Here is a 26,452-nt window from a genome sequence, read left to right on the forward strand (position 1 = left end):
CACACACACACACACACCCTACCGCCACGCATACAGACACACTCACGCACACTTACCACACCCCGACAGATTCATCTTTGCAACATGCCGCCTCCTCGGCCCCCTTAAAAGAGGAGGGATATTAGAAGTTTTTTTCAGCCAGCAGCAGCCACTGTAAGTAATGTAAAAAGACGTCAATGTTGTGGAGGTGGGGAACACACCACTAATTTTGCTACTGAAAATCGGACCTGCATCAGAGTTGGCATAACATTAAACTGTGTGAATTTGCTGACCTGCAAAACGACTGCCGTCAAGCAAGCCTCCGCAAGGAACAACGAAGTCAAGCTAGCCATCCCTCATTTGGATCATTATTTGCATTATGTGCATTACAGAAATGCAACACGGTGGCTTCAGAGTGCAAGTCCCTTTATCTATAGTCTTGGAGTAGTCTTGTATGGCTCAGATGTACATCGGTCCTTGGACCTCTCATATTTTTTCATTGTTTTTTTTTCCAAATCACTTTTATGTTACAATACTTTAGTTTGAGTCTTGGGGTGCTCCAGTGTCCCCCAAAAGTGGACCCATTCTTGGGTAGTTCCCCGTTTTTTTGATAAAGGAACTTGCACTTCATATGGTTCCTTAGTAGTTTTTGAAAACAAATGGTGATTGAATTGACCGTTGTTTCACCTGACCCAATATGCATGAAAGTTTAGCATAAGTCGATACAGATTTATTTTGCATTGATCATCATCTCTTATCTCATATTTGTGAGAAATGTAGCCCTGACTCCTGTTCAATAATCTGTTTGGTCTTATTAATGTCCCATCCCTAGCAAAAACTGTACATGCAGTTTATGCTACTATATCGTCCCTATCTATGTTTAGACAAAACCTACGCCCTTGTATACAAGTAAATGTTTCGGTCAAGGGCGTCGGTTTGCATAGGGATGGTAGGCACATAACACTAGCAACTTTTCAGGATGCACAAATTGTCCCCACCAACTTTTAAGCAACCTTATATGCATTATATAATTAGTTATATAGGTCATTTAGATTGTCTTCCCATATGTTGTAAGGATAGAACTGACCCTACCATTATTAAGTTATTTTTTCCCCATTATGTTCAAACTTACATTTACCCCATTTCACTTGCTGAATGTGCCGGTCCATTTATTCCCCCTCAAACACACGTTTGATTGGCTGATGACTTGACCCACCCCCGACACACACAAACGCACACACATCCACACAGCCCTGACAGAAACATCGACTGCCAACTCCACCCCTTTCGAAGAAAGGGATATTAGAAGTTTTTTCGGCCAGCAGCAGCCACTGTTTGTAATTTAAAAATACGCCAATGTTGTGGGGGTGAGAAAAACACCACTAATTTTGCTACTGAAAGGTCGACCTGCATTAGTCAGCCTAACATTAAACTGTGTGAACTTGCTAACCTGCAAAACCCGAGTAGGAAGCTGGTTAGAGAGAAGTGCCCCTCTGTTTGTGTTTTCAACTGTTAACGTGAATTAAACTGTGAGAAATGTAGTGAACTCTCCTGGAAACTATAGAACTAGAAAAATGTGAGCAAGAAGCTGTTTAGAGAGAGAGGGGTGCTGCATATCCTCATATGTTGCTCACACAACACAACATAATCATAATTAACTATGGACATAAAAAAGGTTTTTTTTTTTTTTTTTTTTGATGCCACGAGTTACCCACACTAGCGTTGTGATCGACTGATCGATCGTGATCGATGTAATGAGCATCTCTGATTCATCGTAGCCATTAATCAGGTTCATATTTGTGAGAAATGGTCTAGCCCTGACCCTGGTTCACCCAATCTTTTGGGTCTTATTAATTCCCATCCCCAGCATAAAGTGTACATGCAGGTTATGCTGTTATATTGTCCCTACCAATGTTGAGACCAAACATATGCCCAGTGGCGGACTTGGCAATTTTGGGGCCTAAGGCGACCATATCTAGGGGCCCTCTTCATGGGTCAGGGGTTAAAAAAGTTGGGAAGGGTGTGGAGGAAATATGTTCTGGTACACTAGGGCTGTCCTAAACGACAAATTTTCTCCTGATTGTTCAGCCGACTAGTTTTACGATTAGTCGACTAATGTAATAATTTTCTTTTCTTTTTAAAAAAAATTTTTTTAAACTAATTTAGTTTTTAGCAATGAAATTTTTGTTGACGCTTATTAATTCAAAAAACCATTTTGGAACATTTACTGTCAATTCTTTATTAAAGTACAAATAATCATGTAAATGACAATAATCAATCACAAATAAACAATGAGGTTAAATGCTGATAGCATTTACTAGTGCAAAAGAATGGAAAGTAAACAGATTCAGAACACTGACTTTGCCTTTCCAACATTATTCAAAACAATTCTAAAAAAAAAAAAATTCTAGCACGAATATTATAGTATAATAATTATTCATTGCCAATCATATTTGTCATAAAAAGTGTCATTTGAAAGCTATTCTTTGTGTAGAATCTGTATTCTGTAGTATTTACTCAACATATTATAATATTAATTCTGAAGTATGTGGGATTAACTCCAGAAATCGTTTTTTCTATGACGAACATGACGCGTTTTTTTTTTTTTAAATGTTCACCGGAGGTAAGCTTTACACTTTGTAAAAAAACATTCTTCGTCATTGCTTGTGGTAATAGATTTTTTTTTTTCGTTAGCAAAGGCTGTTAATCGGCTGGTGAGTGTTATTGTATGACTGATTGGAACTGTCCTGCATTGTTTCGCCACAGGGTGGGCTGTCATGTATTTTATGTTCGGTGTGAAGAAGAAGAAGAAAGTTTAAAGAGGCATTAGCGGCTTGTTTTCAACTCCTCCCCCCTTACTGCACTTTGGCTTTCATGGAGAGCACGTTTGCGCTGTGTTTGAAATAAACGTTAGCCGACATGCAAAGCAGCAAGTGAGCTGTAAAAATAGCAAGCTTAGTGGCGTGAAAAACACGGGTGAGCTAAGTGTAGCTAAGTGAAGCTAACGAACAGCTAAGCGGAGCTAAGCGATGCTAAACGGAACTAAGCTAAATGGCGCTTAATGAAGCGAAGCGACTGATACTCAGTCCGTTGTCGTGGAACAGTCTATTGTAGTGTGTGTGGGGGGGAGAGATAATAAAAATGTAGCATTCAGATGGCTTTCTTTTTTGTTTTGTATTTATTTGTTTGGTATGCTGACATAATTATACATAACGAATAGTTGGGGTGCTGCTGGTTCCGGTGGCCCAAGCCCTTGCTCGTTGGGGCAAGGGTGGCTGGTTGGGGTCCCCTTACTGGTCGGGGGCCTAAGGCGATCGCCCACTTCGCCTGAATAGTAGATCCGCCTATGCATACACCCTTGGTTTTGGTCATATGAAAAACTAAATATTTCATACAAATTGTAATTGAGTTTAAATCAATTTGAATCAAATTACATGTTGGTTGTTACCTGTTTTCTTGTGGGAAAAAATACATTGAAGTACATGGTAAATGGTCCCTCTTTCAAAAAATCTCGGTGCCCATCAGTCTTGACTTGACTTTCCTCCCTCCTCCCCAGTTCAGGCTTTAAAACTGCGCCATCTTGCGGCCACATTGTTTCTTTCCACGAGGTGGAAACCACGGCACTCCGCCTCCATGTATTTAATAATTTGGGGAGGGTAGAACTAAAGTGCCCGTGTGTAGAGCGAAAAGCGTGGCGGGGGGTACATCACACTCTCTGAAGCACAAGCAGAGAGCGGAGCACCTTGTCCACTCTTGTGAGACGACTAAAGTTAAAGACGAGCCGCCATCCTCCTGAGAACCATCATCGTTGAACAAAGTGGACCAGTCTGCACTTGTTGTGATCATTTGTTGCTGTCTGGCTTCTGTCTACATTGTTCGAACTCTCTCCTGGTGACCCAAAGCGCTGACGGATCCGTTCAATGATGACAGGTACGTTCACATTAGTGCGATTGTAGTGCAGGAATATTATGTTCTAGAGTATGTGTTTCAATCCACTTTAGTGATATTTTCTTATATTTCAACCATCACGTAAAACAAAAACAGTATCTACTATTGTATGCATTCACTCATATATTCATTCATTCATGCATATACAGTAGAATTGTACCATATATGCACCTGTAGATGCTCTGCGTCTTCGTTTCGTGTGGAACTTGAGGATAGGTGGACAAAATACAGTAGCAGTATGGGGGAACACACATTGCATGCACAATGCAGTTAGTACATTCACAAATTATTCAGGTAGGTATGAGGATTGGTGCGGCTAGGCTATAAGGAAACATTGCAGCTCAATGCCCTGGTATTTGTCTTATATTATGAAATAAAATGTAAATGTCACTACATCTTTGGGTGCGCTGGCTCAAAATGAAATATACAGTATGTCTCATGCTGCACTCTGCCCTTTATTATATACTCAGTTTTTATTTTCCTTTTTACTTTTGCCAGATGGAATTGTGCTGACAAGCACATTTTCACCTCTATCCCCAGCCACATGATCCAAAGATTACATGACAGTATTGCAAGGATGGTTGCATTTTAGGGAAAACTTTGTTTTGATGTAGGTCACTTGTAAGATTTGCAGCGAGAGGATCAAATTCAATTAGACAGCCCCGCAGCAATTTATTCGCAGGCAGATGGCTTAATACTCTGCTTTAGTGTACCTTATTGCTCTAATTAGATTGCGTTATTCCACCCTTTATCTGTGTAAAAATGGTTTTTAACATGGCATCATTAATTCAATGCTTTCTCAGCCCTGTCAGTTTGGGGCCCACAAGCAAACACTGTCTTAACCTTTCATGTCTCATCCCCCGTGATGTGCTTTGTCACAAATTGACCCAAAGTAAATAGTTACATTTCCCTTGTGTGTGGATGGCATGTTATGATGTTGGGGCAGTAAAGATAAGAAATTGGATCCAGCATGTGCAAAAAAAAAAAGAAGTGCAGACAGCTGTGCAGGCATCTTGTGTCACTGTGTCTGATTTAATTCTAGCCTGTGGACCTGCTTTTCCTCTAAATGACATCCAGTTTGATGTGACAGAGGGACCGCGCTTTACTTTTATTCACTGGGACATTTTGAATGTGATCCTTGCTGTGGAGGTTCATTGCCAGCCAACCTGTGTGAGCCTTGCACTGTTTACAACAACAGCCCTAAATACAAATCAAAACAAGAGGGTGCCCCTATCTTCCCAAGCTTATTGCGTCCTCTGCATGTCATCACTCATTTGAATGAAGCATGATTGTGATAGATTTGAGTCTTTTAAATACTGCAAGAATTCATCTGAGCTAATTAGAAATCAACCAAAACAGAGATGTCTCATCTCATGTGTGGAAAATTCCTGAAGATGAGCACTTTGCCTCAGCTTATTTTGGGCCTATTTATAGCTTTAATGTTAAATTGCTCAAAGCTACCCTGGAAGAAAAAAAAAATTGCTGAGTGACATGATTGTAGAAAGCAAGAGGCAGGTCAACCTTTTCTCCACAGCTCGTGTTATTGAAGTCTTGTCAGTCTAATCTGTATGAATTGAATGAGCAGTGTCTTATTAGTCAAGCTTGAGCTAAAATTTCTCCCTGAGCTAATTCTCCTTCTCGAGACTTATTGGCTTTATTTCCTCTGCTTGGTAATGAAAGCAACAATATTTATTATGAGTCATAAATCAACGCTATGGTGAGAACAACTGAACCATGAACCAAGAGCCAGGTTAAATCTCTCGTGGATTAATCACTGTGGATGCAATTCAGTGTTCAACTGTGACAAATACAGTAACGTGAGCAAAATGTTGACCTTTGACTTTGTGAACGTGTATCGAAAGTGACATCACTAACCTGCTCATGCTGCAAAACAAGCGGCTTGTTGTTTCTTGTGCCCCCAGTCAGTGCAGCATTTAAATGTCAGTGAAGATTAAGCTCGTATAGTTCTTTAAAAAACACATGGATCAATACTAAATTTACAATATTAATAGCAGAGCCAAGCAACGATGTAGAAAATTATTTTTTTTGTTAATTTGGCATTGTGTCAAGGAAAAGCTCTCAGTATCATTAAGTAGTCAAAACCAGTTCTGGCTTTGTTATGACATATCTTGCTAATGTTGCTTTGTTTTAACATTCATCACCTTGATTATCGCAGTTAGTCTTTATGGGAGGCAAAATATAAGCCTTCATTGCCACAATGAGCCATAAAGTTGTATTTAGCTCTGATGCTTTTTGTTTAAGTGTTATTTAGTGTTAATGTGTAGTGTTGTAACTCCCAAGACCGGTCTTGGACTTGAGGATGGATTTTCTGTGAAAAAAGTACTTTAACTTCATTAATGTGATTTTAAATCTCTAAAAAGATTAATTTTTAAAATTTAAGATAGATTCTCTCGTCTTGATTTCCATTTAATTGTGATTTAAAGGAATCTGATCATGTCGATCATGAGCACTTGTAATAGTTTAAATTGTACTGCTATTATGCAAGTAGTGGGCAGTATTTGTTAAGCTGACTTTAAAATCGTTTTTTTTTTTTTTTTAATTCCTCGAGCATTCGTTTAATAATAAATTATTTTCCTCAACCTCACTGTTATATATGTAGCCAAACTTTACCATTTTTTACCTAATACATATAGAAGGGCTGCAGATATTTTAGGCCATGGTTAGGTACATAGGTGGAGTTTGACTTTTGGGGCAGGGGGCAAAACATGATGATGACCCCGAAACGCAGTGTCAGCAATAAAATTAACTTACAAGAATATTTATAGTAATACGTTGAATATGAGCATTTTTTGTTTCCCTCATTTTAGAGCGGAATTCTAAATCAGGCTGCTTAGTACAACTATACTTTTCGCCAAGATCGTCATCCATTGAATATGGTATACCAGCCGGTGCTTTGTCAAATTTTGCACCCCATTAAAAATTGCAATTTTGTGTTAAAAATGGCCACGAATACCGCAGTTACAAAGTAAACACTACAAACTGTCTTTAAATAAAGGAATATTTACTTACGTTTGATCATGGACGGACACGTAGAAAAGCTCTCCTCCGACACCTGCCATGTTAGCTGCACACAAAACTGCACGCTGTTCTCTCACGGTTTATGTCTTCGCCGTGTAGTTAAGCATTAATTTACGCCATATTTGTGTTGAACATGTATGTTTACGATGTTACTTGTTTATTTAGCACCTGTGGATAACATTGAGAGTCCAACTAAATGTAAAAGAAGGCTTATTCACCGCCACAACAGCTTTGGGAGCAAAATATAATCAGAGTGGAAAATTTGGCAGAAAACCGGTGGGTGCTCTGTTGTACTATAAGTGTCTTGTGTGGGACAATTTGAAACTCCGCTCACCATTTTGATGGTGCTCTATGGCGTTTAATGGTCCACATTTTCAATCCCTGGATCTTGCTCAGTAGTTGTTGTCGCTTTTGAAAGGTTTGGTTTGAAAAAAAAAAACGTATTTCCATCTTGCCTCTTCAGTCCTCAGGTGGCTTTGGCTAAGCAAAGTAAATGACCATCTAAGGCAGGGGTCTCCAACCTTTTTTGCACCACGGACCGGTGTGATTTGGGTCTTTTTTTCACAGACCGGTGTTCCGTCAAATTTTACACCCTTATAAAAATTTGCTCCCAAAGCTTTTGTGGCGGTGAAAAACCCCTTTTTTATGGTCAAATGTAAGTTAATAATCAGGGGTGCACATCATTTTTTTGCCCAGGTTCTCAGAGGATGACCTGGAGATGTGACTTGGTCCTCATTGAGCTTGAGAGCCGACCCGCCTGATGCGATAAATTTATGACAAGCTTTACTTAGAGCCAATTAACTTTAATTAATTATATCAACAATTAATGCTTGATTAACATCAACTGGCACAACATAATTGCCATTACTTTGAAGTGAAATGTAAAGAAATAAAAAGCACCAATTCAAAATAAAGGGCATTATGCGGCTCCCACATAAACTCCAAGCCTTTTTAAAAGTGGGATGTCCTCCTCATAAGACCTCATTGAACGTGCATGTTTAGCTTTGTAAAATGCGAGCAAAAACACGTTTGTCAGTGTATGTCGCTGTTCATTACCTTTATTCCGCCTTATTCCGCCACTTGTCCATAGGGCGAGTGGGGTCCTGTTTGACATCGATAGTTTGCTTAATTGTCACATGCTCTCTGTTTTTTTCGTGCTTTTCAAAGTTTGGATGGCTGAAATTCTTTGACCCTACATAAAATGCGCTGCTCTTATCGGCGACATTGGGATTCTCACGGCACATTTTGTACCGCATTACCGTGCGAGCATCATTTGCTTCTAGCCATGGCACCTCCTGTAGCCACTTTTCAGCAAAAGTCCTTTTTTTCGGTAGCTCCGGTGGAGTCTCTGTCGTCTGTCTGTCTTTTGACGGGGGTGGGGGAACACAGAAGTAATTACTCAGTGTGGCCTGCCTCTTCGACATTTTGAGAAGTTATTTTTTCGCGTCCGCCGCAAATACAGTGGTCAGCCATCGGTACGCAAAAGCGTATGGAAGCCGTTGAGGGCCAGCGCGTTTGTCTACGTCCAGTACGCATGCGCCCATGCGGACCACTTATGTGCACCCCTGTTAATAATCCTTTCTTTAAAGAAAGTTTGTAGTGTTCACTTTGGAATCGCTGCATTCGTGGTCACTTTTAACGTTACGCGTATGCAAAATTTGTCAGGACACCGGCAATGTGCGGCAATAAAATACAGCAAATATAAAATTACATTTGTTTTTAGCCCCGTCGTGGTAAGTGCAGGGAAAATATAACTCACCTGCTGAATCAGTGGGAGGCCTAAGCTTGTTTCGTTGAGACGAGATGGTCCCATCTAGGTGTGATGGGAGAGTGAGAGAAGTCCGCTTCACAAAGATACGATGTTGGAAATTGTAGCACGGTTTTCAGTGCTCTCGTAGCGATGTCAGGATATTCCGGAATGACTTTAATCCAGAACCGCGGTAGAGTAGTCTCAAATGTACAGTACGTTTAAGGTCGCCGTCATTTGCGATCTCTACAAGCTGATCCTCCTGTTGCACAGATATGCCCGAATCACTCGGTTTATTAAAAAAACGGGTCACAAATGCTGTCCTTCGCACATCGTGGGTCTTTAGTGATTGGAAAGTAGCGTAGATTTTGTTTTCTTCGAGGTTGTAGGCTCATCTTCTGGCTTGTCGGGTGCCCTTTTCCCCGTAAAAAATCTGTCCAAAGACGTCTTTTTTTTTCAGTCATCCTAGTGTCGGGGCTAATTATTTCCGGGAACAAATGTGATGCGCTCGCCCTACGTCATACGTTATTATCGAGGACAAGCGTACATATATGTACAAAACAAGATTTACTGCTAGCAGTCCAATCAATGGATTTCTATGATGACATTCTCTCCTGTAGTATTATATCGAGAGTAGACAGGGATATTACTGTGTTAATGGGCATAACTTTGGCCACAATGCACTCGTTAATAAATTATTATTTCTGGCGGAGCGGTAGCAAATGTGCCACGGATCGGTACCAGTCCACGGCCCGGCGGTTGGGGACCCCTGGTCTAAGGTGCTAGTCACATGATCTGTTCGAAAAATAATTTAGACCCATTTTAAAAATATATTTGTTGTTCATTTCATTCATTTTTGTTGTTTGTTTTATTAATTTACAACTTTTATCGACAATATTTTACTGGAAAACTCTTAATTTTAAAATCGTAAATAGGAAAGTCAATTGATGCAATGACGCTTTTCGGCCACCAGGGGGGCCATGCTCCCCCACCCCCTTAAACTCCGCGTATGGTTAGGTATCAATTATTCAATGAATTAATCGTTGATTAATTGCCTATCAAATGAATGAAGAGAAATAAATTGAATGTACGCCTTGCATGCAACCGACAGAGGCACTGTTAATTTGCTCTTAATTAGTTTGTTGTCAGGAGACGAAAAACATGTCAGGCGAGGCTAACACAGGAGGCTACCCGCTTTTTATAGCATACTTTAAAAAAAAAAAAAAAAGACTATCTCAAATGCATTACACCATTGCAACTAATAGAAAGTGAACAGTTTGAGTTCTGGAAGATTTGCGATGTTAGCTAATCTGTGCACAGCTTCAGCTGTGCTCAGCTTCTCCACCTGGACTGACTCAGAACTGTTGTGTTCATATTTCTCAACAAAACCCGTAAGATGCTGTTACTTTATTTGGGTTCATGTGGCACATCATTTTAGTGTCAATAGGTTGAGTTGGTCCCTTAAAGTAAAATAAAAAATGTCCGTTCTGATACTTTTTCCTCTTTTGTTACAGAGCATTTTATTGTTACAACACAAGATGTAAAAAAAAATACTTATGGGAATAAATATGTACCATTCTGTTTTTTTTTTTTTTTTTTTTGCCATCAAGGGTGGCACATGAATATACTGTATATAGACATGCCGCTGCGTGTCTACTCTCTTGGCCCTTCTTTCCACACATTTTGCCTGGTTTCTTAAATTCTGGATGCTCATTTCCGAGCGATGCAAATTATTATCAATGCACTGTGCATTTTGCATGCACTGCATGGATCTTTTTAATTGACAGTTTTGGAATTTATGTTACACCAACATTGGCGTTGGCTCATACAAGACCAATATTAGGAAGCATGCAGAGACGTGTCAGAAGTTTACTTCAAAAAGAGACCACCTGATGTGAAAATGATGGCTTAGTCCAGCAAAAAATATACTGTAATAAAATACACTGTAATGATAATTTTCCTGCTTATTTTCCTGTGATAATTACATGCCACTGAAAAGACTTAAAAATGAATTCTTCACACCTGCAAAGATCATTTAGCTTCATTTTAAAGAGTGATTCAGAACTGAGCAGTATATATGAGCTTACAGTCCACGGACTCTTATGACTGCAGTAAGTACAAAGGCTTACTGAGTCCACAGGGCACTATCTGTGCAGAGTTTTAAAACTTCATTTTGACTCTCACTAAAAGCAGTGAGTTGCTACGCTATAAATATGAGGAAGTGTGTGGCTAGCATCGTCCCGAGTGATGTGACTGAACACGACAGAACAATTCAGTGCTTTTGCACAGTTTGTGGGGTTCTGGTTTTGACAATTTCCTGATTATGTGCAACTAGTTTGGCTTTGATTTCAAGTAAAATTGCTTAGGCTCAGTTAGCACGCACAGTCCTTAGTCGCAAGCTAGGTTCTCAAAACTGCTAAAATGTCATACAGCGAAGCATTTAAAAGTCAGCATTAACATATTTTATTGTTTAACATCTACAGCACTTTGTTTGATTGTTTAAACATGTTTATTTCGAATATTCAATACATAAGTACCAATAATCAGTGAAAATAACCAGATACAAGATAAAAGAACAAAATATGAGTATTCGAAAAGGAGTGAGAAGAAGAAAAAGTTATTTAATCCCACACCTTGTCCTTAAATTCTGACATATCAGTTTCCGTTCATACATTTAAACATTTATATTCTTATTTAACACATATACAATCCCACTATATAACCCCACATTACCTATATACAATTGTCGCAAAAGTTTAGTTCATAAATCAAAGCTGGAAAAACATAAATAAATAAATGAATAACCCGAATATCCCATATCACAATATGTGTCGAAATGATCACTATACCCTAATTAGTATAGTAAATTTTTTGTAAATCATACCTTTATACAGTTTCTCGAATTGTTCTATATTTGTACATCCTTTTAAATCCACACTAAATTTCTTTTCATATGGATTGAAAGGCACTTGTTTGACAATTAAAAATCTTCAAAAAAGAAGGTACTGAAAAGCCTGTACAAACGGGCAGATTTGTGTTTCAATAGAGCTTATACAGTGCTCAGAAAGTAACAACCCAAGGCAAATAAGTGATTTACAATAACCTACTGAAGATTAAGATTTAGAATAGAAAAGACCTTGAAAAGGCTGCAATAAATACAATTGAATTCAGAATGAATGAACCTTTTCTGAAAGTCAGGTTTTCCTTTTGTCCACCAAAGCAATGGATTTATTCTCCTTGTTTGTCCTCGGTTCCTCCGGCTCATTTTATATCTCTTTCCAAGATGAATGACAAGCTTTTCCATTAAATGACTTGTGCAATGTAATTTTACGATAAAAGTGTATTTATATTGTTTAGTTTTGGAACAATACTGCCCAGAGGTCGTAAACTGCTGTACCTAGGATGTTATCAGATCAGTTAGTGTTTTTGCCCCCTTCATTTTTGTAGCCCTCTGTAGAATAGTTGTTGAGTATACATCATGTTATTTTCTCAAAGTTGTACGTTGCTTAAAATCAACATTCACTGTTTGAGAGTATTTCAATTAAGGGTGTAATGGTACATGCATTTGTATTGAATCGTTTCGGTACGTGGTGCTCTGTTCGGAACGTGGCGTACCGAATGAGTTTCTGACGTAATGTAACCCTTACTTTTCGAGGCTGTGAGTCGGTCGGGTTACAGTTTCTTTGTGTAGATTATTTATATTTACTCCGTCTTCTCTACTATAATGAGGACCAACACGGTAGGACAGTATAACCCAGAAACGTCAACGATGTGACAACGTGGTCGCCGCGGGAACGCCGTGAAACGCGGGCGTTATAGTCGGCCGCGTGTTAGACGCGTCTCAGAAGCGGCTCAAGGCGACACAGGCGAAAAGAACGACAGTTTATTATTTGACGCGAGACGCGACCCTCCTGCGTCAATACTACTACCGGTAGCTAGGATCGGGCAGACCGGAAGTCACTCGTGTAAAAATACGGTGGATCCGGTCGATTTTCAAACTGATATGCAATCGTAACCCACTTTTTGAGTCCATCAGATCTCTTGAGTGGTAGATCGGGGCACAGTTGATATGTCTTTTCGATTTACTGCTGTCTTCTCTGCTATAATAATAACCAACACGGCCCCGTGTTCAATACAAAACCCTCCTACCACAACAAAACAAGTAGGAACTAATATTCACATAGGAACTAAAGTTATACAACATAAAATATACAATGTAAATGAATACTACATCACGTTTGTAAAATATAAACACATAATAAAATAATAGCCTATTTAAATATTATAAATTGAAATGAGCTAAAACACCTGTAATTAAATAATAAGAATTATACACAGATCTTGCTTACACAATTAAATTTATTAAAATCCACCAATAAAGCTTTTGAAAACCGTTCATAAGAAAAAAAATGATTCATTGAGGCATTTCATTTGTAAAATACATGTTAAAATCTTTGTCATTGGGATTGCTTTTCTCTTTAGCACAGGACTTCTTTTTTCTTCTTTCTTTCAGAAAGAAAGCTGACCAATACGCGGGGTCTGAAAGGCAAATTGTTGTTGGATTATCTTTAAATACCTGCTACTTTTGAGCAGAATTCTAGCTTTGTACAGGCTATTGTTCCTATTGTTGAAAGCACAAAGGTGTGTCATAAACAACGAGCACATTTATATTTTGCATTTTGTTTTCTTACTGTACTGAAAATGAACCGAACCGTGACCTCAAAACCGAGGTGTGTATATATATATATATATATGGCGGAAAACACTCAGGTGACTTCTGCTCTGGGACCCCCAATTTGGCCAAATTTCAAAATTGTCCTATATGCATGTGTGATACATCACTGGAAAGCTTAAAATCTCAATTTTCTGGGGGAAGAAAAATTTTGAACAGGAGGGCATTTAAAAAAAAAAAAAAAATCAAAACCCTAACTGGAGGTGAGAGCACGCGAGAGCATAATTAAAGACGCCATGATTTTAACGAGATATTATAGTGTACTTACCTTGTTCCGATCCAAAAACTCCATGTAGCATGTATCATCGAGTGTCAGGCACAGATGTGAATGGCCACAGCCGGATTTTTGGGGGATTTTATGTTTGAAACATGGTGATATAACAGGGGTCGCGATGCAGAAATCAAAACATCAAGGAGTGGTCGAGATGTTCTTTTTCAAATATTTAGCCTTTTAAATGTTTTTTTTTTTTTTCAATTTTTCTTTGTTTGGATCAATTATTTATAATCTAACTAGGGCTGTCAAACGATTAAAATTTTTAATCGAGTTAATTACAGCTTAAAAATTAATTAATCGTAATTAATCGCAATTAATCGCAATTCAAACCATCTCTAAAATATGCCATATTTTTATGTAAATTATTGTTGGAATGGAAAGATAAGACACATGACGGATATATACATACAACATACTGTACATCAGTACTGTATTTGTTTATTGTAACAATAAATCCACAAATGGCATTATTAATATTCTTTCTGTTAAAGTAATCCACGGATAGAAAGACTTGTAGTTCTTAAACGATAAATGTTATAGTTACAAGTTATAGTAATTTTATATTAAAACCCCTCTTCATGTTTTCGTTTTAATAAAATTTGTAAAATTTTCAATCAAAAGTAGAGTTAATATAATAAGAATAAGAATAAAAATAACAATAATAAAAATAGAGTGAAAAGTTTTACGTGTATTTTGCATAGCTGAATTGATATGGAATGCCAGTTTATTTAGCATTGTATCTGTACATATCTTACCCAAAATAAAACAACAGACACATAATTGCCACTAAAAGAAAGAAAACTTACCGAAATACGTGTGGAGCACAAATAGCAATTTGCATTGCTTTGTGAATACAGCATAAACGTCTCAGAACTACTAATTCTCCCACGTTTAGAAGACATAACATGAGTATGGAACGGCGCTGCCCCCAAGCGGCCGGTGGCATTCTCTTCACTCTTAATGTCCATAAACGGCCTCATTGTAATGTTTGAGGCAATATGCCAGCGGGTGCATTAATTGCGTCAAATATTTTAACGTGATTAATTTAAAAAATTAATTAACGCCCGTTAACGCGATAATTTTGACAGCCCTAAATCTAACATATCGGGGAAAATGCGACAGTAACAAAAAAAAAAAAAAAAATTAAGCCATAGTTATGAGGTAGATATCCGTGACTTATTTACAGACACCACTTTTTCCCATTGTGACGTCATTTGTTTAAAAGTTAAAAATATGCGAGTGAATAATTTTTTAAAGTCGTTTTTTTTTTTTTTAACTAAATATTACACATCAATGAATGATTCTAAGCTAATAATGACAGACAGTTGGAATAATAAATACGATTACTTACCTTCTTTTTATGGCTAGGTTGAAACAAAAGCGGTTGTGTGACGTCTGTAAACAGGGGTTTCCAGGGTAAAATGGACAAATTAAAAATAGTTCAGGGACTTAATGCGCCATGAATCTGCTATGGCAGCATATAGACATACATTCGTCAAACGGGCATACATGCTCTCTATGACCTGAAACAGCATCTTGGAAGAGTGAATGGGCAGCAGAGGGCGTGACTCGCCTGTCATTCTGACAGGTGAGTCACGCCTTCATCCATCAGCTGATAAAGACGCGTCACACCAACATCAGTGACCCTCTGACGAAGGCGGAAGTGTTCGCCGAAACATGTCAGGTAAATAAAACCACCTACTATTACCTGGGTTAAAAGAAAGGGTTTGACGAATTTATAAGTGTAGGCAAAATGAACTCTATACAACTATATAGTCATACAGTATACAGTGCCTTGCAAAAGTATTCGGCCCCCTTGAATCTTGCAACCTTTCGCCACATTTCAGGCTTCAAACATAAAGATATGAAATTTATTTTTTTTGTCAAGAATCAACAACAAGTGGGGCACAATCGTGAAGTGGAACAACATTTATTGGATAATTTAAACTTTTTTAACAAATAAAAAACTGAAAAGTGGGGCGTGCAACACATGGCTTTCTTCTTGCCACTCTTCCATAAAGGCCAGATTTGTGCAGTGTACGACTGATTGTTGTCCTATGGACAGACTCTCCCACCTCAGCTGTAGATCTCTGCAGTTCATCCAGAGTGATCATGGGCCTCTTGGCTGCATCTCTGATCAGTTTTCTCCTTGTTTGAGAAGAAAGTTTGGAAGGACGGCCGGGTCTTGGTAGATTTGCAGTGGTCTGATGCTCCTTCCATTTCAATATGATGGCTTGCACAGTGCTCCTTGAGATGTTTAAAGCTTGGGAAATCTTTTTGTATCCAAATCCGGCTTTAAACCTCTCCACAACAGTATCTCGGACCTGCCTGGTGTGTTCCTTGGTTTTCATAATGCTCTCTGCACTTCAAACAGAACCCTGAGACTATCACAGAGCAGGTGCATTTATATAGAGACTTGATTACACAGCGGTGGATTCTATTTATCATCATCGGTCATTTAGGACAACATTGGATCATTCAGAGATCCTCACTGAACTTCTGGAGTGAGTTTGCTGCACTGAAAGTAAAGGGGCCGAATAATATTGCACGCCCCACTTTTCAGTTTTTTATTTGTTAAAAAAGTTTAAATTATCCAATAAATTTTGTTCCACTTCACGATTGTGTCCCACTTGTTGTTGATTCTTGACAAAAAATAAAAATTTTATATCTTTATGTTTGAAGCCTGAAATGTGGCGAAAGGTTGCAAGGTTCAAGGGGGCCGAATACTTTTGCAAGGCACTGTATATATATATATATATATACACATACACATATACAGTGGGGCAAATAGGTATTTAGTCAACCACTAATTGTGCAAGTTCTACCACTTGAAAATATTAGAGAGGCCTGTAATTGTCAACATGGGTAAACCTCAACCATGAGAGACAGAATGTGGAAAAAAACAAAAAAAAAAAACCACAAAATCACATTGTTTGATTTTTAAAGAATTTATTTGTAAATCATGGTGGAAAATAAGTATTTGGTCAACACCAAATATTCATCTCAATACTTTGTTATGTACCCTTTGTTGGAAATAACGGAGGCCAAACGTTTTCTGTAACTCTTCAGAAGCTTTTCACACACTGTTGCTGGTATTTTGGCCCATTCCTTCATGCAGATCTCCTCCAAAGCAGTGATGTTTTGGGGCTGTCGTTGGGCAACACGGACTTTCAACTCCCTCCACAGATTTTCTATGGGGTTGAGATCTGGAGACTGGCTAGGCCACTCCAGGACCTTGAAATGCTTCTTACGAAGCCACTCCTTTGTTGCCCTGGCTGTGTGTTTGGGATCATTGTCATGCTGAAAGACCCAGCCACGTCTCATCTTCAATGCTCTTTCTGATGCTCTCGATACTTGGCCCCATTCATTCTTTCCGTTACACAGATCAGTCGTCCTGGTCCCTTAGCAGAAAAACAGCCCCAAAGCATGATGTTTCCACCCCCAAGCTTCACAGTGGGTATGGTGTTCTTCGGATGCAATTCAGTATTCTTTCTCTTTCATACACGAGAACCTGTGTTTCTACCAAAAAGTTCTATTTTGGTTTAATCTGACCATAACACATTCTCCCAGTCCTCTTCTGGATCATCCAAATGCTCTCTGGCGAACCGCAGACGGGCCTGGTCGTGTACTGGCTTCAGCAGGGGTACACGTCTGGCAGTGCAGGATTTGAGTCCCTGGCGGCGCATTGTGTTACTGATAGTAGCCTTTGTTACTGTGGTCCCAGCTTTCTGTAGGTCATTCACTAGGTCCCCCCGTGTGGTTCTTTTTTGCTCACCGTTCTTGTTATCATTTTGACGCCATGTGGTGAGATCTTGCACGGAGCCCCAGATCGAGGGAGATTATAAGTGGTTTTGTATGTCTTCCATTTTCTAATCATTGCTCCCACAGTTGATTTCTTTACACCAAGTGTTTTACCTATTGCAGATTCAGTCTTCCCAGCCTGGTGCAGGTCTACAATTTTGTCTCTGGTGTCCTTCGACAGCTTTTTGGTCTTGGCCGTAGTGGAGTTTGGAGTGTGACTGAGTGAGGTTGTGGACAGTTGTCTTTTATACCGATAATGAGTTAAAACAGGTGCCATTAATACAGCTAACGAGTGGAGCCTCATTAGACCTCGCTAGACCTCGTTAGAAAAAGTTAGACCTCTTTGACAGCCAGAAATCTTGCTTGTTTTTAGGTGACCAAATACTTATTTTTCACTCTAATTTGGAAATAAATTATTTAAAAATGAAACAATGTGATTTTCTGTTTTTTCCCCACATTCTGTCTCTCATAGTTTGAGGTTTACCCATGTCGACAATTACAGGCCTCTCAAATCTTTTCAAGTAGGAGAACTTGCACACTTGGTGGTTGACTAAATACTTATTTGCCCCACTGTACACAATTGAATTAGCATGTAAAATATATATACCTACCTCCTATAATTAAAACTTATAAACAAAATTAAAAATTAAAAACACAAAAACTGTGAACGGTTCAACAGTGAATGGTTGAAGTGCATATACGTACATGCGTATATTGTATATACCAGTATCAATGGCTACAAATAGCAATGCTTTGATATTCACATACAGTATCTCCTCAAACCCCACAAAGATGACATTTGTGGGTTGCAAACCCATTCATCAAATATTGATTTAAAATTTAGCATCATTATTTTAAAGACATGACTAAATAGTTTGTTTTGGTATAAAGAAGAATAACAAAAATAAAAGTGTTGTCTTAAATGGTTACAATTTCAGTAATACACTTTTGCAGTGACATAAAAAAAAAAGAGATTCATAATACTGAAGAAAAAAAGCTAAACTGTAATCAATCATTTGCTCACTGATATTAGGTCATTTGTGCTTATTTGAGCAAACAACTTGACGTCCACTCTGTCAGTAATCACTACTGCAAGAGCACAAGGCAGCATGCAGTGACCGTGTGACAGCTTGTAGCAGCTGTTAAGGTGGTTAGGGATGAGGTTCCTTTGCTAATGGACTCATCTCTTCATCTCTCTTTCGCTCACTCTACTGCCTTTTAGTTTCACGACAACTCCAAAGCTACTACCTCACAGCAAATCAGTCATAAACATTGGTCATGTGCTGATTGCTGCCAGCAGTCAGTTTCCGCTCTTTTCCCTCTCAGTGGGTCAGATTTCGTGAAGACTTAGCCATCATATTTCGAATTTGCTGATTTTTGACTGAACTGAACACATGCCGTTCAACTCGTCACAATCGTACTGCTCTTGTTTTGTGCGCATATTCAATTTTAGTCGGGAAAGTCACTGCAAATACACATGAATCTGTAAAATTAGCAATGCTTTAATACATGCTCATGTGATTATCTGTAATGTAGTTAGCTACAATAGAATAATTATGTAATTCAATGAAATTGTTCATTTGAATGCAACGGCAGCTTTTGCTTGGCCTCGGCAATGGAAGGAAAATAAATGGAAGTAGGCCACCGAACGCAGCAAAGCATCGTAGCAGGCATTTGAATTTCAAAGTGCCAGAGTAAATCAAGTTTAGCGAGAGGCAAAAATAAAAATATTGAGCACAGCTTTTTATAAAATGTGCTGTGTTTGCAGTTTACTCCAGGGTTTCACTCTTCCCGCGGTGTTGTGTATATATTAATGTACTGTGCATAAAGGTCATGTTAAAGTGATGTGCAATTACGTGCGATTACAACACAATAGAAGGCTCCGAGGAGGATTTTGAGTCTAAAATATGTACGGTGAAAAGTAAAACTGCTTTACTTGCCTGCCACAGATTATGTTCTTTTTCAAATCAATTCCTCCTACAGTTGACTGCAATTCATTTTTAAGAAGTAAATTGATCCAGGTTCTTTGTTCCGTTTAAAGGAGCACAGGCTTTAGAATGTTTGAGTCGAGTTCTTACTCTTTGTCAACGGCAAGACTGACTGATGCAGAAAACTGCTACAATATCAGGCAGTATTGATTTCCTCACGCAGGCCTATGAATGTTCCCCATCATGACGATCCTATTGACTTATCTTGCGGGCTTGGCTTGGACTTGCAGGGGTGTTTGCTTGACATGATGGAAAAAAGCCATGTGAATTTGTTGCCCTGTTACAAAGCCCACTGGGTTATAAAGTCACAAAATTCTGAACCCATAACCCCAGTTTAATTTTCTCTTTCCAGATGGACTGGCTCACACCTGAGATGTGAAGTGTGTTATGTGAGCCAAGGTGTTTTCCCACCTCACTGGTGGTGGGGAGAGATGCTGCACTCCGTTGCCATGACAGCAGAGGTTCTCTTTGTTCTCTGGTTCCTGATGAGTGGTGTTGGGAGTAATCCTATAACGACCTTACCAGTTAGCCGTGAACGTCTGGAAAGGGTGTTAACCCAGGCCAGAGAGGACAAAGCGGTCCCCAAGCTGCTACAGCCTGAGGACAACGAAACTTTAGGCCTGAACAGGACTGGCACGAGCCGCGCCAGGTCTAACCTCAGCGCCTATAGCCGAGGATCTAAGGGTGGGAAGTCCCAAGAGCTTTGGACTGAGCAAGACAACATTAAACAAATAGATGTGGGCCCCACAAGTGACATCACCCTGTCTTTGGAAGCCATTGACGAATATGCCTACCCAGACTACAGGGGTAAAGGCTGCATGGATGAGAGCGGTTTTGTATTCGCAATCGGTGATCAGTTCACCCCAGGCCCGTCCACATGCCCTTGCCTCTGTACAGATGAAGGTCCACTATGCAACAAGCCAGATTGTCCCAGGTTGCACCCTCGCTGCATTAAAGTGGACACAAGTCAATGCTGCCCGCTGTGCAGGGAGAAAAAGAACTACTGCGAATTTCGGGGAAAGATCTACGCCTCTCTAGAGGAGTTTAAGGTGAGTTCATGGAGTGCATTTACTTATTTGTTTGACAGGCTCCTAGTGGAACAAAATGCTGACAGAACCTCCTTGGACGTTCAAATGAGAATGAGTGTATAGCTAGCACTACATAAAAAGTGGTTTCCCTGCAGCAAACAAGCGGGTAAGAAAGCATGAAGGCACATTTATAACGGCAAAGGTCAGCACTTGTCTTTGTTCTCGCTACAATATTTCAACAGGATCAATTTCAAGGTGCAGTTCCAGCAGTCTTTTCATACTATTACTGGTGTAATAGTCTTAAAAGGGATCCACGGATAGAAAGACTTGTAGTTCTTAGAAGATAAACGTTCTTATGAGTTAAAATAATTTAATATTGAAACTCCTCTTGATGTTTTCATTTTTACACAATTTGTAAAATTAGTTTAACTAGTTGGTCGCCATTGTGTTGACGTCGCAGGGCGGTGACGTCGATGACTCTAGCGATATACACATGTAATCTGTTCAACCTTTCCAATTTTAACCCGAGAGAAACATTAATGAGCATGACGGACCTGTTGATATTTCACAAAACAGCAGCAAAAACAAAATGAACAGGAAAGATGGGATGAGATGAGACGGGAGTAGGAAAAAAAACGATGTTCTGCCAAAATGTGCTACACTGGTGAAACGTCATCCTACAAGAGGTGAATTTGGCATCCAAAGTACTACCGTGCGCTTTCAGTTTGTTTTGTTTCGATGCATACAGACAGAACATACTTAAGATGCCTTAAGAAAATACTTCAAAGTAGTACCGTATTGGCCCGAATATAAGATGGCCCTGATTATAAGACAACTCCCTCTTTTTCAAGACTCAAGTTTGAAAAAAGACTTTTTGAACACCAAATTAATTTTTATAAAGATTAGGGCTATCAAAATTAACGCGTTAATGGCCGGTGATTATTTTTTAAAATTGATCACGTTAAAATATTTAACGCAATTAACGCATGCGCGGAACGACCCACTCAAGCATTGCCGCGAACAGACTACAATGGCGCCGTTTGAAGTATATTGAGAGCTAAGGGCAGAGACAAGCAAGTGGAGTGGACGCAGGCGTTACCGGTACCCGCCAAGGGGGCCGCTGTTATTTTCAATGTGACCGGCATTGTCAGATTGAGCAGTGAGGAAGAAAGTGGTCTAGCGAGAGAGGGCGCGAGAGAGTAGAGAAAGTGCGCAGTTAGCGCAGGCTCAAGTGCTGCGTCCCCCACATGCTTTTGTTTTGTTAATAAAAGTACCCACAGAAAGCCATCAAATGCCTCTCGGTGTTTATATGTACGCCGCCGTCTTCCTCAGGAGGAAATCAGACAAACCGAGCCAACCGACGACAACGAGCCAACATGAATCTCCGGTCCATAGCACCGCCAATTACCAAGAAGGGCGAATTGGTAATGCAGGCATTTATTGGAGCCGCACTATTTAGCGGTGGCATCTCTTCCACAACTGTTATAACTACTGTGGCAAGTGACATGGTGAAGAATAACTGGAGATGATCTTTTTCTTAACACCATGTATTGTACTCAACGCAGAGAAGATAGACCATTTGCAGCAAACACTGTGACTCATGGTTGCTCAAATTCCCATCATGCATTTGGGCAGTTAAGAACATTTAAGTCGCTACAGTATCATTTAGTGAAAGCACAACAAAAATAATATTCCTATCTCTCAAAAATAAAATAATGTTCACAAAAAGAAAAGCGCTCAATGCAAAGAGATCTGGCATTCCCAATCAAAATAGTTATGCAAAATAATTCTCTATTCAAACATTAAGTTTCGCTCAACAAATACACTAGATGGTAATATTTAGTCACAATATACAAACAATCAAATTTACTGTAACTTGTACTCACATTTATCTTTTAAGAATTACAAGTCTTTCTATCCGTGGATCCCTTTCACAGAAAGAATGTTAATGTTAATGCCGTCTTGTGGATTTATTGTTATAATAAACAAATACAGTACTTATGTATAGTATGTTGAATGTATATTTCCGTCTTGTCTAATCTTTCCATTCCAACAATAATTTACAGAAAAATATGGCATATTTTAGAGATGGTTTGAATTGCGATTAATTGCGATTAATTAATTTTTAAGCGGCGGCACGGTGGCTGAGTGGTTAGCACGTCTGCCTCACAGTTCTGAGATCAAGGGTTCAATCCCGGGCTTCGGCCTTCCTGTGTGGAGTTTGCATGTTCTCCCCGTGCCTGCGTGGGTTTCCTCCGGGGACTCCGGTTTCCTCCCACATCCCAAAAACATGCATGGTAGGCTGATTGAACACTCTAAATTGTCCGTAGGTATGAGTGTGTGCGTGAATGGTTGTATGTCTCCTTGTGCCCTGTGATTGGCTGGCAACCAGTTCAGGGTGTCCCCTGCCTACTGCCCATAGTTCGCTGGGATAGGCTCCAGCACCCTCGTGAGGAAGAAGCGGCATGGAAAATGAATGAATGAATGAATAATTTTTAAGCTGTGATTAACTCGATTAAAAAATTTAATCGTTTGACAGCCCTAACAGAAAATAATTACAGTACATCCGAAACAAATGATTCTAACAATATATTTGAGAGAAAAAGCATGTTATTTTGCCTCATTCAAATCTTAATATCTGAACATTTAAATATGTAAACTAAAGTGCAATCACATTCGTAAATGAATGGCTTCTGGTTTTTGAAATGTAAATAAACCAATCTATTGTGATAAAACAACAAAATTGCAATTACTGCATTAACCATCAAAGTGAAGTCTAACTGTAGTCTTGAAACAAATCTGAATAAGGAAAAACATTGCAATAGACCCTACCCACCGACGTCACAAAACCACGTGCTCGCTGTATGGTTCCGCCCACTTGTCCGTCATTTTGTCTCTGTATTAGCATTGGTTTCAATTGATCGAGGAATTTAAAATGCATTTCATGGAAGACCCGGTGCTTTCTGATGCCGTAAACTCACTGGATGTGTTGCATAAAAGGCGTTATGTGCAAAAGCTTCGTTCTATACAGTCGCCAGATCCATATTTGATGCCCAAATCGATGTTTTTCGACCCACTGTCTTCGCCCTGTCTGCCTGACATCTGCTACGCTGATATTATCTTGTCCACACAAAATCAGCCTATTCTCACGAAAATTTGAAAAACTTCAAGAGCTTGGAGGCTTATAAATACTTCGTTGCTGGTTGGGTGAAACAGGTCCTCGTCCACGAAAATTCGGCAGGAATCTATCTTGTGCTTGGAAAGGTGAGTTACGAAATGTTCAATTCAAAATCTTTTGTTATTGCTAACATCCACTGTCAAGTCTAATGTATTTCATGTCGTTTGTCAATGGAGTTAAGGCTTTTAATGTTTATATGGTTTAGCGATAGCACTCTCACTACATACATACGTGTATGTTGTCGGCGATTAGCCTAGCAATGATCTTAATTGTGGTTATTTGTCAGCCCAAAACCCTCTAAGTATATCTTAAATGCATCTTACCGGATATAAAATGACTACTACATAGTCTGTGGTGATTTTTTGGTGCCCAGTTTTCACGTCGAATTGCAGCCGTCCATTTCGCTCTCCTCTTTGGATCCCTCGGAATACGGTAAAACTTCAAGTCTCTCCTTCCATCTTCTCTGTTAGTGCAACCAACAGCCACACACGCCTTCACCATTTTGATTATTAATGTTAAGGAGCAGAAAAACACGCCGTAAATAGGAGGAATGTACGTAGCCGTAACAGGTTAACACTATGTTTTGACGGACAATTGGGCGGTACCATTCAGGACAGCGGAGTTGTGACGTCACGTGGGTAGGGTCTATAAAGTAATGCAAACTGGAAGTACTGAGAGTAGTTGAGATCTGTCACGACAGAACATCGCTTCAATGATATCTGGCGCCATCTAGCGTCGTGAATGGGTATAATGTCTAGACCGCGAATATAAGATGACCCCTCTTTTTCAGTCTTATTTCAATGCAAAAAACACTGTCTTATATTTGGGCCAATATGGTAATATCAAATAAGTGTGGTTTGAATATGTTAGGTGGCTAATATGGTCAGTGGATCAACAATCTGCTTTTAAGCTACCACGAGTAAACACAATGCTTAAAAGTATGAGAGGGAAACACATGCAAAAAGTATTTTGAGGCAATGAAAAGGTAAAAAAAGACTCAATAAAAACACGAATCGTTAAGTATACGCCACTTTTAACCGATGAGCGCATGTGTTGGATGTCTCGCCGCGTAGAAGGAATTACAGAACACCGGTAGAGTTCGTCTAGTGACAAACTATGTCATCACCCCGCGCGTCCATTGCGCGCATAAAACATGGCGCCCTCCGTAGGTCAAAACATGTACTAAATATTATAGATTTTTAAATCAATGGCAATATTTTAGGTGTTTCTACTAACATATTTTAGTATAAGAAAACAATTGTCTTTAATTCAGTGGTTTCCTTTAAAAGTGCAAGCTCGAAGTGTCTCTCAACAATTAAGACACAAGGGCATCAGGTGCGTGCTGCAATTATTTATTTAACACAATGCTGCATTTACCCTTTTTCTGTTAGTCACCATCTGAATGTGGCATCAAGCTTGAGTAAAAGCAGCTTCATGTTAAATATGTGCTAAGATAAACCTTCCCAAAAATTCCTTTCACAGAAACACAATACATTAGCCTTTGTACTGTGCTATGGGATTTGCAACAGGCAGGTTGTTATGCGTGATTGCTAACTTCTTAGGGAAGTGCTGCCTCGCTCCATTTTTCACACTGAAGTGGCATGCGGAGGCGCAAGCCTCTGCAATCAGCAGCAACGCTGTCAGAATTAACCTTAGCTCTTTTGGTAGGACTAAAAGTATGCTGCCATTCACAAAGGACTGCCAAACATGCCTTTTACAGGGAATATAGGAGCTGAATCTCATTTCTATCTATACACAATCAGTTATCTTTTGGGGGCTCTAAGTGGCATGGTAACAATTTGAACTTGTTTTGTCTTTCTGCTGATGGTTTACTTCCAGTCCCAGTTAGTTTCTATTCTATTCTATTCTATTCTATTCTATTCTATTCTATTCTATTCTATTCTATTCTATTCTATTCTATGTTTAACTCCTTCACTCTCAGCCATTTTCACCAGAGCAAGGCCCTTCGCTCCCGACCGTTTTACTGGATTTTGACTGGTATTGCAAGGCCCACACAAAATTCTGTTCTATTGCTATATAAATATGGAACCCACCAAAAGAAAGATTAGATTCTCTTCTTTCAGCAGAAAAAAAAAGTTCATATCTTTTTCCATTCTTTAGAAATCAGCATAGGAAATAGCTTAGTTTGCGCAATATTCCAATTTCTGATGAAAAAAACGGAGAAATTGAGCTTTTTATGAAAGCATACATTTCAAACATAACTTTGACTTATACACAGCTATTTTTTGCTTTAGTTACATCCCAAACATCTGAATAATATTTTCCTTTTACAAAATAAGATAAACAACAAGACAAATAGAGCTTTTGATAGCAAAGTAACAATTTATTTACACATAACTAACTGAAAGATGACGCTGTTCTGTCCGCGACAGCTGGTTGAACTTTTCCCTCATCGCCGTCTGTCTCATAAAGATGAATTTTTTTGAGTCTCTGCGGGCTCTGCTCGCGAGCAGCACGGACTCAAAGGCACCGTCCGCTGCACTAGTGGTCCCGGTCGTTCTGCTCGGTCGTCCAGAGCCTGGCATCCATTTGGTCGTCTTCCGCCGGCGCCTGGTCGTACGGTTTGGCCGTTCGTTGCCGTTGAATCGGGTTGCGGGTCTTACCAAATTCGCTACTGCCCAGTAGTGGCCAGTTTTATTGCTTTATAATAGATTTTCAGCTTTGTGCTGTGGAGCTAAATTGAATCACGACCCAGAGATGTCTTTTTTGGGAAAAAA

General features: G+C 39.3%; 1 protein-coding gene across 1 annotated transcript in view; it reads left to right on the forward strand.

Moving 5' to 3' along the window:
* The first annotated feature begins 3,645 nt into the window (after window positions 1–3,645).
* The window catches only part of vwc2 (von Willebrand factor C domain containing 2), a 73,156-nt gene continuing 50,349 nt past the window's right edge, over window positions 3,646–26,452 (forward strand). Inside the window, exons 1-2 of the mRNA XM_057848899.1 lie at window positions 3,646–3,909; window positions 19,861–20,557. Coding sequence (XP_057704882.1) covers window positions 19,940–20,557 — 618 coding nt within the window. The 5' untranslated portion in view covers window positions 3,646–3,909; window positions 19,861–19,939. The remainder of the gene's footprint in view (window positions 3,910–19,860; window positions 20,558–26,452) is intronic.

This window comes from Corythoichthys intestinalis, chromosome 10 (genome assembly GCF_030265065.1).
Source record: "Corythoichthys intestinalis isolate RoL2023-P3 chromosome 10, ASM3026506v1, whole genome shotgun sequence".
Lineage (NCBI taxonomy): Eukaryota > Metazoa > Chordata > Actinopteri > Syngnathiformes > Syngnathidae > Corythoichthys > Corythoichthys intestinalis.